The sequence below is a fragment of the Cucurbita pepo genome, chromosome LG10 (assembly GCF_002806865.2).
Source record: "Cucurbita pepo subsp. pepo cultivar mu-cu-16 chromosome LG10, ASM280686v2, whole genome shotgun sequence".
Lineage (NCBI taxonomy): Eukaryota > Viridiplantae > Streptophyta > Magnoliopsida > Cucurbitales > Cucurbitaceae > Cucurbita > Cucurbita pepo.
In genome coordinates, this window is record NC_036647.1 from 3,512,613 (window position 1) to 3,524,989 (window position 12,377).

The 12,377-nt window shown below is 39.8% G+C and overlaps 4 protein-coding genes across 4 annotated transcripts; all 4 read left to right on the top strand.

The window, feature by feature from the left end:
* The first annotated feature begins 672 nt into the window (after nucleotides 1-672).
* On the top strand, nucleotides 673-3,267 carry LOC111804211 (60S ribosomal export protein NMD3-like). The gene is made up of 2 exons (XM_023688937.1): nucleotides 673-956; nucleotides 1,528-3,267. The coding sequence occupies exon 2, from the start codon at nucleotides 1,539-1,541 to the stop codon at nucleotides 3,066-3,068; it is 1,530 nt and encodes a 509-aa protein (XP_023544705.1). The 5' UTR covers nucleotides 673-956; nucleotides 1,528-1,538; the 3' UTR covers nucleotides 3,069-3,267.
* Nucleotides 3,268-4,085: 818 nt separating this feature from the next.
* Nucleotides 4,086-7,426, top strand: LOC111804541. Its single transcript, XM_023689390.1, has 3 exons — nucleotides 4,086-4,520; nucleotides 4,630-4,845; nucleotides 6,969-7,426. The coding sequence occupies exons 1-3, from the start codon at nucleotides 4,287-4,289 to the stop codon at nucleotides 7,047-7,049; spliced, it is 531 nt and encodes a 176-aa protein (XP_023545158.1). The 5' UTR covers nucleotides 4,086-4,286; the 3' UTR covers nucleotides 7,050-7,426.
* A 591-nt stretch (nucleotides 7,427-8,017) lies between these two features.
* On the top strand, nucleotides 8,018-11,341 carry LOC111803918 (plant-specific TFIIB-related protein 1). The gene is made up of 3 exons (XM_023688533.1): nucleotides 8,018-8,730; nucleotides 9,259-9,417; nucleotides 10,454-11,341. Exons 1-3 carry the CDS (start codon nucleotides 8,146-8,148, stop codon nucleotides 11,030-11,032), a joined length of 1,323 nt encoding a protein of 440 aa, XP_023544301.1. The 5' UTR covers nucleotides 8,018-8,145; the 3' UTR covers nucleotides 11,033-11,341.
* A 249-nt stretch (nucleotides 11,342-11,590) lies between these two features.
* LOC111803919 lies at nucleotides 11,591-12,283 on the top strand. Its single transcript, XM_023688534.1, has one exon. It carries the CDS (start codon nucleotides 11,616-11,618, stop codon nucleotides 12,096-12,098), a length of 483 nt encoding a protein of 160 aa, XP_023544302.1. The 5' UTR covers nucleotides 11,591-11,615; the 3' UTR covers nucleotides 12,099-12,283.
* The last annotated feature ends 94 nt before the right edge of the window (nucleotides 12,284-12,377 follow it).

Consider the following 12,377-nt stretch of genomic DNA (forward strand, 5'->3'; position numbering starts at 1 on the left):
ATTGGACTTTTCTTTCTTTCTTTATTATTATTATTATTATTATATTGCTAATCTGACGTGGACATTATTAAAATCAATATTATTTATGCCACTGCTTTTGCTTTCATGTCCCTTTACTTACTTTCTTTCTTAATCATTACTTATTAAATAAATAAAAATTTAAGTTTCTTTCATAAAATTTTATATTAATATTTTAAGATTTTAAAAATTTAGGAGCAATTTTTAAAAAAAAAATATATGGATATTATTTAGACTTAATTTCAAAGCTAGATGGTGCCATCAATGGCAGGCACCACCGACAATGGTTGGCGGAGAGCTGGAGGCGACCCATCCACTTGCGGTGGTTGTTTGGTGGCTGACAATGGAACGGGCAGCAGGCTTCTGTATTTAACTGTTTGGGCCATATTGAGGCCCATTTCTTACCCTGGCCCAAACACGAACTCAAAGGCCCATGGGAGAGCGATGGTAAGCAGGACTTAATATTTACTATAATTTATTTATTATTTTGAGATTTTTTTTTTTTAAATAAAAAAAACGGTTTTGATTTTTTGAGAAAGCAGGAGTTGGATTTTTGTTTCTCCAGCCCACCGTCACAGCGGATTTGTAAATTATTAATAAATAACCCTTGTGGGTGAACATAATTACCATAATACCCTACAAACCTAAAATCCCAAAACCCCTTTCCTTTGCCGCCATTGCCATTGTCTTCGCCAAATCTCAGACCACTATTCTTCTCCATAGCCCTTAGCTTTCTCTTTTCCTTCGCCTCCCTTCTTCTCCATCTATCGCTCTCTGCTACAACCTTCGCCGGCAGGCGCCCTCCACCCATCGTTATTGTTTGTTTTCTTCCTTCTTTTTCTATCTTCCTCTGTTGAACCGTCCCGGCGCGCCGTCCTCTGTTCTGCTGCAACCGCACGACTGCCCACCGCCTTCTTCTACAACAGCTCATCGTTGAGGTTCACACTTAATCTTCTGTAACCGTAGATCGCTCAGTCCATCGTTGTTTAATTTGCTTGGTTCAATTTTTTTCCTGTTCATTTTCCCCCTGTTCAATAAATTCGAAAATAGGAAAAAATTGGATTGAGGTCAAATTTAATTTAAAATTCCGCCAAATCCTACTATTTTGTGTAATCAGGTATTGTTAAGTTCGTTTCTGATTAATTACATATTTCTGGTATAAATTACTATTAGTTGACAGATTCTTCGTGCAATTAAATTCTATAAGCATTCTCTGTATTCCGCACCCTGTGATTANTTTTTTTTTTTTTTTTTTTTTTGAAGTTTTCATATTGTATGGAATTTTTTCGATATAAAATGGGATTTCAAGTTAGACTGAATTTCAACTATTTTTTTATTTTTTTATTCAAACCAAACAACAGAAATGGTTTCAAAACTGATTTCTAATCCTTCCAAATCCGGGGTTCCAAACAAGGGGTTATGTTTTGGCCTAGATTAGCTTTTTTCACCTTTTCTGCAATAAAAGAAGCTTTAGAATTTAATTGGTGTTGTTTTGGTGATCTTTGTTAGGAGTATAAACTATGGCTGGAGAAGCAGGATTGTTTGCTGTTCAACAGACCATTGGCAGTGTCTTATGTTGCAAATGTGGAATTCCCATGGCACCAAATGCTGCCAATATGTGCGTCAAATGCTTGTGTTCTGAAGTTGACATCACAGAAGGTCTACAGAAGCAATTGACTATTATGCATTGTCCAGATTGCGAGAGTTACTTGCAGCCACCCCGAACTTGGCTTAAAGCGCAATTAGAATCAAAGGAACTACTGACATTCTGTATCAAAAGGTTAAAAAATTTGAATAAGGTTAAACTGGTACATGCTGAATTTGTTTGGACTGAACCCCATTCCAAGAGAATCAAGGTCAAGTTGAAGGTTCAGAAAGAGGTCCTACATGGAGCAATTTTGGAACAGTCCTACGTCGCCGAGTATGTTGTACAGGATCACTTGTGTGAGTCTTGTGCAAGGGTCCAGGCCAACCCTGACCAGTGGGTAGCTTCTGTTCAACTCAGGCAGCACGTGCCTCACCGCCGTACATTTTTCTTCTTGGAGCAACTGATACTGAAGCATGGTGCTGCTGCCAGTGCCATAAGGATCAAACAGATGGATGAAGGTATTGACTTTTTCTTTTCTAATAGGAGTCATGCTGTAAAGTTTGTGGAATTTATTGGAAAGGTTGCTCCAATCAGGAGCCGCAGCGATAAACAACTCGTTTCTCATGATTCTAAGAGTAACGTTCACAACTATAAGCACACTTTCTCTGTTGAAATATCGCCAATATGCCGTGAGGATTTGATATGCTTGCCTCCTAAAGTTGCTGTTAGTTTGGGCAATCTTGGTCCTCTTGTAATTTGCACCAAAGTTACAAATGCGATTGCTTTACTTGATCCATTCACATTAAGGTACTGCTTCTTGGATGCTGATCAGTATTGGAGGACATCCTTTAGGTCTCTACTCACTAGCAGGCAGCTTGTGGAATATGTTGTATTAGATATTGAGAATGTTTCTACTGAAGTCAATGTTGCTGGTTCCAAGTATATGTTGGCCTATGCTCAAGTAGCTCGCGTATCAGATTTTGGAAGGAACGACACGATATTCTCCATAAGAACCCATCTTGGTCATATTTTGAACCCTGGGGATTATGCCCTTGGTTATGATCTTTATGCAGCCAATAGTAATGATATGGAGATAGAAAAATACAAGGGTCTCGAACTTCCAGAGGCGATTTTAATCAAGAAGAGTTATGAAGAAAAGCGCCAGAGGAAGCGTGGAAAGCCTCGAGCATGGAAGCTTAAATCGCTTGAAATGGATGTTGATGATAGAGGTAGAGCAGATGAAGATAAGAAAAACTCGGAGTATGAACAGTTTTTGAGAGACTTAGAGGAGAATCCAGATTTGAGGTTCAACATATCATTGTACCGAAATAGAGAATATCAACCATCTGAAATGACTGATGGGGAAGATGGACCTTCAGTACCACTTGAAGAGTTGCTTGCTGATCTTGATTTAGATGAAGGAGATGGAGATGGAGACGGAAACGATGGCATGGACGAGTAAGTAGGCTGCCTGCTCGTCTTTCTTGTTGGAAGTAGTGCCTTAATTGTTGAACTATGCTCATTTTTTTCGTGTTCGTAACGGGTTTGTTATTGCTTGTAATTTTCATTCATACGGCATCTGATTTTTTTAAGGTTTGTTTACAAAAAACGTACAAATTTATTGTCAACCATATCGGCCATGTCATTGTGTCGTTGCTACATGTTTCCCCATCTTTTTCTTTATAAATGTTGTGGTTTAAATGAGATTATAATTATCATTCTGGTTTAATTAGAAAACCTATGAGTTAAAATGGAAACTTTTCAAAATTTAAGAGGTTGAATTAAATTGAATCAAATTGAATCACTAGAAATAATTTAATAACAACTTGTTTTAGAATATTAATTTAGATAATAACTTAATAGGTAAAAATTCATATCGAAATCTTGACTTTTGAAGTTATAGTCGGGGTCCTATTTGACCTCCTTCGACACTCATGTAGTGTCGCCTCATTCTCTCAAACTTTGCATATCTCGATTTATCTTCAATGTACACTCCTAGTGTATTGGATGATTCATCATCCTCTTCCTCGGTTGCATCATAACACTTCTCAATCTTGGCTCAAACATGGTCAGATAGGCGCCACTTGAGGGTCGTCTCTCAGTGAACTTGGGACACACTCCCCACTTAATCTAATCATCGTACTTAATGACTGTCTCAAAACACAATTGTATGGTCAGACGCGACAGCACAAATTAAGAGGCTGTGACGCTCTCCTCCACTTAACCTAGTCGTTGTCTCGACGATTTTTTCAGGGAACGTATGGCGGATTGTTTGAAAATGAGAAAAAGCTATTGGAGTTACTGAATTTTTTGAACCGACGTCGTATTGCGTCGGTGGTCCCAGATAAGGATAGCCCTATGCTGGATAGTATTAGCAAAGATTCATGCTTCCACGTATTTTTATTACGATATTGAGATATCAAATATAATTATATGTGGTGGCCCACAAATATAATATTTTAATAAGTCTCTCTGTCTCTCTCTTTCCTTCTTTTTTCACCTCTCTCTTCAGTGAGAGAAGAAACTCTGTTCTCCGTCCAAATCTGGTTCTTCTTTGATTCAGTGGGAAAAGGCGAGGGCATAATTTCTCAGTATTTCTTAAAATCGATTAAAGTCGATTCTGCGGCAGTGGTTCGAGGATTTTGATTTTTCTTATTTCTTCTTATTGTCGTTGATCGATATGAAGGACGACGATGTCCTTCCAACGACGATAGCGAGTGCCGGGAAGAAAGAGAGCTCGGTTTCGAGTATATTCGGCAAAGGACGCTACAAGTTCTGGGCCTTGACTGCCATTTTGTTGCTCGCATTTTGGTCCATGTTCACCGGCACCGTCTCTCTTCGATGGTCTGTCGGTAATCTCAACGGTCTATCTGATGATATCGATTTTAACCTCCTTAATGATCTCGATGTGCTTGTTAGTATCTCTCTCTCTGTAATTATTATTGACGTCTGAGCCAGATCTTGATCGAATTTAACACATTGATTTCATGGTTTTCCCTCCAATTGTTGGTTTTGAATTTTAGGAAATGGAGGAAAGGGAGAAGATAGTGAAACATATGTGGGACGTTTACACAAATAATCGCCGGATCAGGTTACCGCGTTTCTGGCAAGAGGCATTCGAGGCTGCGTACGAGGACCTGACCAGTGAAGTGCCTGGTGATAGAGAGGCTGCTATCTCCGAGATCGCCCGGATGTCTATGCACTCCATTGTTCTTGATACGCCTTCGGAGCAATCCACGGTTGGTTATTTACTCTCTGATACATACGTTTTAATAGCCCCTGATGATCTTATGTTCGTAGCACACGAAAAGGGTATCTAGGGCATTCTATGAACTATAATTACAAACCAGCAACAGTTGGAGTTGAGTTTTTTTTTTCCCGCTCCCAAGTCTTGAGTGTTGCAATTCTTATAGTTATTAGGTGGGAAGTTTTCTTAAAACTAAATGCTAATGGTGCGGCCTCTCCCTCCCCACCCACTCATTTTGACGTGGGTAATATCTTCATATTCATCTGAGATTGCACCTTTTGGGATAACTGAGGACTACGTGGAACAGATATCATGTTGGTTTGAGTACACTCTTCGTGTATGTGGATGGGGGTTCAGTTTCGGTTGCGATTGCATATTTGCAATTGACTATGATTCTCATTGAACTTGTAAGAAGTTAGGGAATGATACATATAGTGTTTAACATGATACAATGGCCAAATATTGCTTGGAGGAGTATTGTTTAACATGACATGCGGGCAAGGTTCTAGCGGGCAGTTGGATTCCTAGTACTTCCTGTGTGTTTCGTGTTCCCTTGTAGTTTCAATTTTGTGAAAGCTATAGTAAATTTATAAGCTATAACAAGTTTGCACTATAGCACATTAATATTTAGAAAAATGAACCAATTGACTATCTAGTGCAGCCCTGTGTTTCCATTTGATGAATGGGATCTTAATCCTGACTTCTGATGTCGTTTCCTATTCAGAAACTTGGTAACTCGTATAACCCTTTAGCATTGTAGATAATTTTCCCATACATCATCGGTAAACCAATTTTATCGAGTGTCCCCAAAGGGACAAATTTGGGGTTCTTTACCAAAGGCTTGATATCTTGTATAAGGGAGCAATGATTGACATGTCTAAGTTTTGCAACGGTTTTTACCTGCTTGCGTGCCTCCCTCCATAACCAATTGTTGATGGGTAGATGGCCGCTCATTTTTCATCCTCGCTGCCTGATAATGAACTAGTGATCTCAAGTAGGAAAGTACAGTTTGTTCTTCGATGATCACTAGCTTATAAAGACATGGAGGTTTTTATCCTCTGTGCCATCTTGCAGCCTAAAAAAGAAAGTCTTTTATCCAAATATAGAGTTGTTTTTTAGAGGTATGATATGGGGATTTGTAAAAGTTGGGAGGAACTAGCTTTGGCTACCTGATTTAAATTATAAGAGTTGAAGCTATATTATCGTTTTCACTTAGCTGCCTGGTAGAGAATTGTAGTGGTCTCAAATAGGAGAGTACTGCTTGTTCTTCAATGATCACTAGCTTTTTAAGGACAGTGAGGTCTGTTGTCCTCTATACCACTCTGCAGCCCAAAAAAGATTAAGCTCTTTAGATAATTTTGCAAACTGTGAACTGATTACCGGGGTGTGATTTTGTGATTTATATAAGTTGAGGTTATCTTGTACCTGAATATATTATATATTGTTGTGATGTCCTACGTTGGTTGGGGAGGAGAACGCAACACCATTTATAAGGGTGTGGAAACCTTTCCCTAGTAGACGCGTTTTAAAGCCTTGAGGGGAAGCCTGAAAGGAAAATCCCAAAGAGGACAATATCTGCTAGTGGTAGACCTAGACCGTTACAAATGGTATCAGAGCCAGACACCGGACAATGTGCTAACCAGGAGGCGGTGTTGCCAGTAAGGACACTGGGCCCCAAAAGAGGGTGGATTTGCAGGGGTCCCACATCGATTAGAAAAAGGAACGAGTGCCAGCGAGGACGCTGGGCTCTAAAGGGGGGTGAATTATGATATCCCACATTGGTTGGGGAGGAGAATGAAATACCCTCTATAAAGGTGTGGAAACCTTTCCCTAGCATACGCGTTTTAAAATCGTGAGGGAAAGCCTGAACGGGAAAGCCCAAAGAGGACAATATTTGCTAGCGGTGTTATTAGAGGTGTTATTAGAAATCCTGTATCCCAGGTTGAATAGGCTTCAAAAACCGATAAGGGCAATCCTGTATCTGATCAAAGCTTGTGTCATATAGAAATGATTAACTATGCTTGGGAAAATTTTCATTTTTCCTTTCTCATGTTTCTTTCCTTGTCAAGGTACTCTAACCTCTATGCTCTTTACTTTTCTTATACTTATTATCAGAGTGCACGAGAGTTCACAAAGATGCATAAAATAGCAGATAAAAGCAGGGGGGCAGCTATCAAAACTGGGAGTAAGCTGTGACATGGATGATCATGATGATCCAAGGTTCGATGCCTCTCTACTCTGCCTTTTCTGCCACTAGATTGCTGTCTGAGGTTGTTTGTAGGAGGCAGTGACTGGCAAGTCTACATTCTTTCAACTTCGATTTTTTTCCCTTTTGCTTACAGTATTGCAAGATGGGTCAAACAGCCTTTTTGCGTAGAATGTTAGAGTGATATTTGGTAATGTTATTTATAAAGGTGAAAGATAAGTATTGAAAGTCTCATATTCGACAATCATTTAAACATGTAGAAGAGCATCATAAACTATTATACTTCCAACCCGTTGTTGTTTGCATGGTTCAATTTGTTTCTCTGTGGTTAGAACTTTGGATAATTTCAACTACGGATGCTTTGGTCGTCGAGTGTCTATCTTAATGTTTCATGTTATATCGTTATGAAACTTAGATTTCCTATTCGATAAGGTTCTTAGAATTTTACGTTCACATTGATCTTCCGGTGGCATCGAATGAATTATTATTTTATGTTCATTTCTAATTAGAATTTGAAACTTCTTATATCAAAGATTATAATTTAAGGTAAAATTATAGGTTGCGTCTATAAAATTTTATGTTTTTGTCTAATAGGCCATTGAAATTTCAATTTTATGTTTAGTTGATCCCTACATTTTAAAGATGTCGAAAATGTTAAATAGTTTAGTCTCCTCTATCGCATGCAACATGACTACTCTCTCGAGCTAAAACCTTGGGACGTCGATGGCTTTTGATTACTAGACGACAACGATGGAAACTTTAGAGTATGAGTATCAGCGACGATGTTGAAATCGACCCACAACTCTAACCACACTTACACTCGTTTTTTAATTTAACAAATTTCTTAATATAAACCTAAATGTTAGTAAATAAACTTATAATTTAACTAAATTTTGAATAACCCAATGTGCGAGCGAGTAAAGGAAACTATGGTTTAACCTAACAACCACAACAAAAAAGTATAAATGGTAGGCGATGTAGTTGACTTGAATTCTATCGACCTGCAAAATCGGATTGAGATTACCCGACCACTGAAGAACATATGCGCGCTGAATCTGTATCCGTAGCAGTACTGTAACGACGACAATGAAGTGCCCCTACTGTTCGGCGGCGCAGGGGCGGTGCGCCACCTCGAGCACTGGCAAGTCCATCACCGAGTGCGTTTCATGCGGCCGCGTTGTTGAAGAGCGACAATTCCAGCCTCATCACCTCTTCCACCTTCGCGCTCAAGATAACCCCCTTTGTCTCGTCACCTCCGACCTACCCTCCCCTCCGGTCCACCACCAGAACGATCAGGTTTTGGATCCTTTCGAGCCCACAGGCTTCATTACAGCCTTCTCCACATGGTCCTTGGAGCACAATCCACTCTTCTTCCGCTCCTGCTTCTCCTTCTCCGGTCACCTTGCGGAGCTCGAGCGCACCCTAGAGTCTACGTCGTCAGCCAATTTACCGTCGTCGTCGACGGTCGTGGTCGATAACCTTAGGGCTTATATGCAGATTATCGATGTGGCTTCTCTTTTGGGGTTGGATTACTACATTTCCGAGCATGCGTTTAAGTTGTTTAGAGATTGCTGTTCGGCTACTTGTTTAAGGAACCGGAGCGTTGAGGCGCTTGCCACTGCTGCACTTGTGCAGGCAATTAGGGAGGCGCAGGAGCCCCGAACCCTTCAGGTCTGTATTTCACTTTAAATAAGTTGTTTGATTCTTGGTTTTGTTATGATATGTTTTGATGTTCTCGCATAAAGTTCAGGAAGATTTTGGGAAATTCACTGTTGTGCAGATGAATTGAGAAATCTCTGCAGCTATTGTCCATTGATGTTGTTCTTTGATAGTTGGCGAGGCTATGGCTTTCAAGTTCATCTTTTGACCTTACATCTTTCTGAGTTTCTTTACGAAAGTGCTAACTACCCGCAAGATTCGTTCGAATTTCATGAATTACCCTTGCTTGTTCTACATATTCAGTCAATTGTTATCCTTCCTCTGATTTCTTGCAAAATTATTATTTTGGAGTGGTTAACTTTCTCAGGTTAGAATATAAAATTTTAATCCTCGTATATGTTGCTATCTGTACAAGCCCCTTTCTGCACTTTTGAAGTCTGAGTACTGTCTTCTACCAATTGTGATTTTGAGCTATGTTTTGTCATCTTTACTTCACTACTGATACGACAACTAAAGTGGTGCATACTGTGAGTATAACAGGAAATCTCCATTGCAGCCAATGTACCCCAAAAAGAGATAGGGAAGTACATCAAGATTTTGGGAGAAGCTTTGCAATTAAGTCAACCCATCAACAGCAATTCCATTTCAGTCCATATGCCAAGGTTCTGCACGCTTCTTCAACTCAATAAATCTGCTCAGGTACCTCCATTTCATTTCTTAGACCAAGTTAAGGCATATTGATTGGTATGCATTGGACTGTAAATAGTTGATTCTGTTCAATATGATCAAAACTTCTACGGCATGAGAAAATGGACAAGTGCTGTATCCTTACTGGGGGCAAAAAATGACAGAGAAATTTCTTTGCAAATAACTCTTGAAAGTTAATTTGATTGGACTCTCAAATGCTCTACGTAAAAAGGCATTATGGAGTTTATGTAACTTTTATGTTCTACCAGTGGTACATGATTCATGAGGAATTGTAGAATCCTTATGGATAAATTTAGAGGGCTAGACGAAGTTCGGGAGAAGTACATGAGGAAAAATATGACACGCCCCCACCTAACAAAACCAACGGAAGTTCTTTAGTAGCCCTACGCAAAATTTTCAAATCTTTCACAATTGTGCTTTGTGTCTATTCATCCCTTCAAAGATTTGGGATCTCTTTTTCAACCACAACTTCCAAAAGATAGCTTTCACCACGCTGTTCCAAAGCATTTTGCTTCTAAGGTTTTAGTAATTACAATGTGCTTTTGGTAAGTGTCAATTAGAGCACTTCTCTGCTGTCTTCTTTGGCTTAGAATGGCTTAATGGCTTATCTCCCCTTTGTTTTCTTATACTTTCCAAGAGTGATAATAGTTGTTTCTTGTTTAATAATTTCAATTCCAATAATGTTATTCTCTTTCTATGTGATCTATAGATTCACCTTTTCTTATTTAAACTTTCCAAATAGACACAAACCTTAAAGGGACTAAAGTTGCAATTTAGCCTTAATTTGATTTGATTTGAATGTGATATGTCAAAACAGATAAATTTCAAATTTGTACAATAAAATTTGTGTTCATGTGTTTGTACAAGTCAAATTCTGATTGACCACTGGCATTGGCAGTTCTCCTCAACAATAATATTGGATATAGTAATGATCGTTTACCTTTTCCTCCTTACAACTCCAAGCATGTGGTATCATGTGATCTATTATTTTCCCTCTATCATGCTTGTTGACAACTATGAATTTTAGGAACTGGCTACTCACATCGGGGAAGTTGTCATCAACAAATGCTTCTGCACTCGCAGGAATCCCATTAGCATCTCGGCTGCTGCTATATATTTAGCTTGCCAATTAGAAGACAAACGGAAGACACAAGCAGAAATTTGTAAGGTTACAGGTCTTACTGAAGTCACCCTCCGGAAAGTCTACAAAGAGCTACTAGAAAATTGGGATGATTTGCTTCCGTCTAATTATACTCCTGCTGTCCCTCCAGAAAGGGCATTTCCCACAACTGTAATTGCTTCAGGCCGTTCTGCTGCTCCAAAAGTTGATGCATTTGAACGGACGTCTTCAGAGAAAGACAAGCAGATAGACACTAAACCTAATATATCCACCGAGATCTCAGACATGGGTCATCCATCCAGAGTCAAAGAAGATAATGAGAGTAAATTTGTATCCCGTGGAATGTATAACCCTGTAACTAACAAGTCATCAACTTTTTGTCAGCCACATCCTCCTCCTAAAGGCACTGTTGGGAAGAAGAGTCAAAGCGATATCCAGGGAATGGATATTGTTAAGGAGCACCCGCACTCCACCGGCCAGCAATAAGAACAGAAGAGGATGAAGCTTGACGCCACCCAATTATGCTATATTGGTTAAGTGGAACTGTACGATGTTGAAATGAAAAAGGTAGATTCATAGTTATGTTCTGGTAGAAGCGAACATTTCCTTGCGTTTATTTTGGAGAAAGACCAAGCAAATGGATTAGAAGTTCCCAATGTAAGGCCTCGGCAATTCAATTGTCATGGAGAATTGCACTGTTTCCAACGAGGATTAAGGTACATATGTATAATTAACTCGAACATGTTATGGTTTTGAACTCTTATGCATCACACACGATAGTTCTCGTCTTTTACATGTCTGAACTGCCAACCATCTAGATTTGCCCGTATAGTTCGCTTCCAAGTTACAAAAGAGTAACGTTCTGTAGAGTTAAAATTTCAGATTTTGATTATTTACTCTTAATTCCTGATCTATAAGGAAGACCATTGGTTCAGATTTTCATCAAATGCTTTTTGATATTCCTCGGATGGATAAGGTGGAAGGTCTTTACAGAACCCACCACTTCTCTCTCTCTCCCTCACACACACACACACAAAAGAGCCGGACATAGTCGAGGAAGTTGGGAAAGATGCTACTGTCATCATCCTCTTTAGTTCGAGCATTGCCGGTTAATCGTTTGAATTCGTTTTGTAAACCGGCGAATCCACGGACGGCAGTGAAGATTCAGGCCATGGCAAAGGAAGGAAGCGAGAGCGAAGGGGGCATTGCAGAGACGTTGGCAATAGCCGGGGGGTTAGTGGCGACCCCAGTGATCGGTTGGTCGCTGTACACCCTGAAAACAACCGGGTGCGGGCTGCCGCCGGGGCCAGGCGGGTCACTCGGCGCATTGGAAGGCGTCAGCTACTTGGCGGTGGTGGGCATCGTGGGTTGGTCGGCATACACGAAGACGAAAACTGGATCTGGCCTGCCCAACGGCCCTTTTGGGCTATTGGGCGCGGTGGAAGGTCTGTCGTACTTGAGTTTATTGGCTATCTTGGTCGTTTTTGGGTTGCAGTACTTCGAACAGGGGTACATCCCCGGCCCTCTTCCGGCTGATCAGTGCTTTGGTTGACGATTCTCTTCTTTAACCATTTGGGGTCTATCTTGTGGTGAATGTATGTGGCTGTTGTTTCTCCTAGTTTTGGTTTGATTGTGTTTTCTTCTCTTTCATTGCGCATAGGACTTTCCCTGTTATTTGGGTTTCATATGTAATATAATCAAACAAATTTAAGTTAATTATGTTGTTTGCAATTCCTCAATTACTATCATAGAACGAAGCATTTTTTATAGAGTGTGGAAATCTCTCTCTCTAATACAGAGTTTTAAAAACTTTGAGGCTGACTAGAGTGGA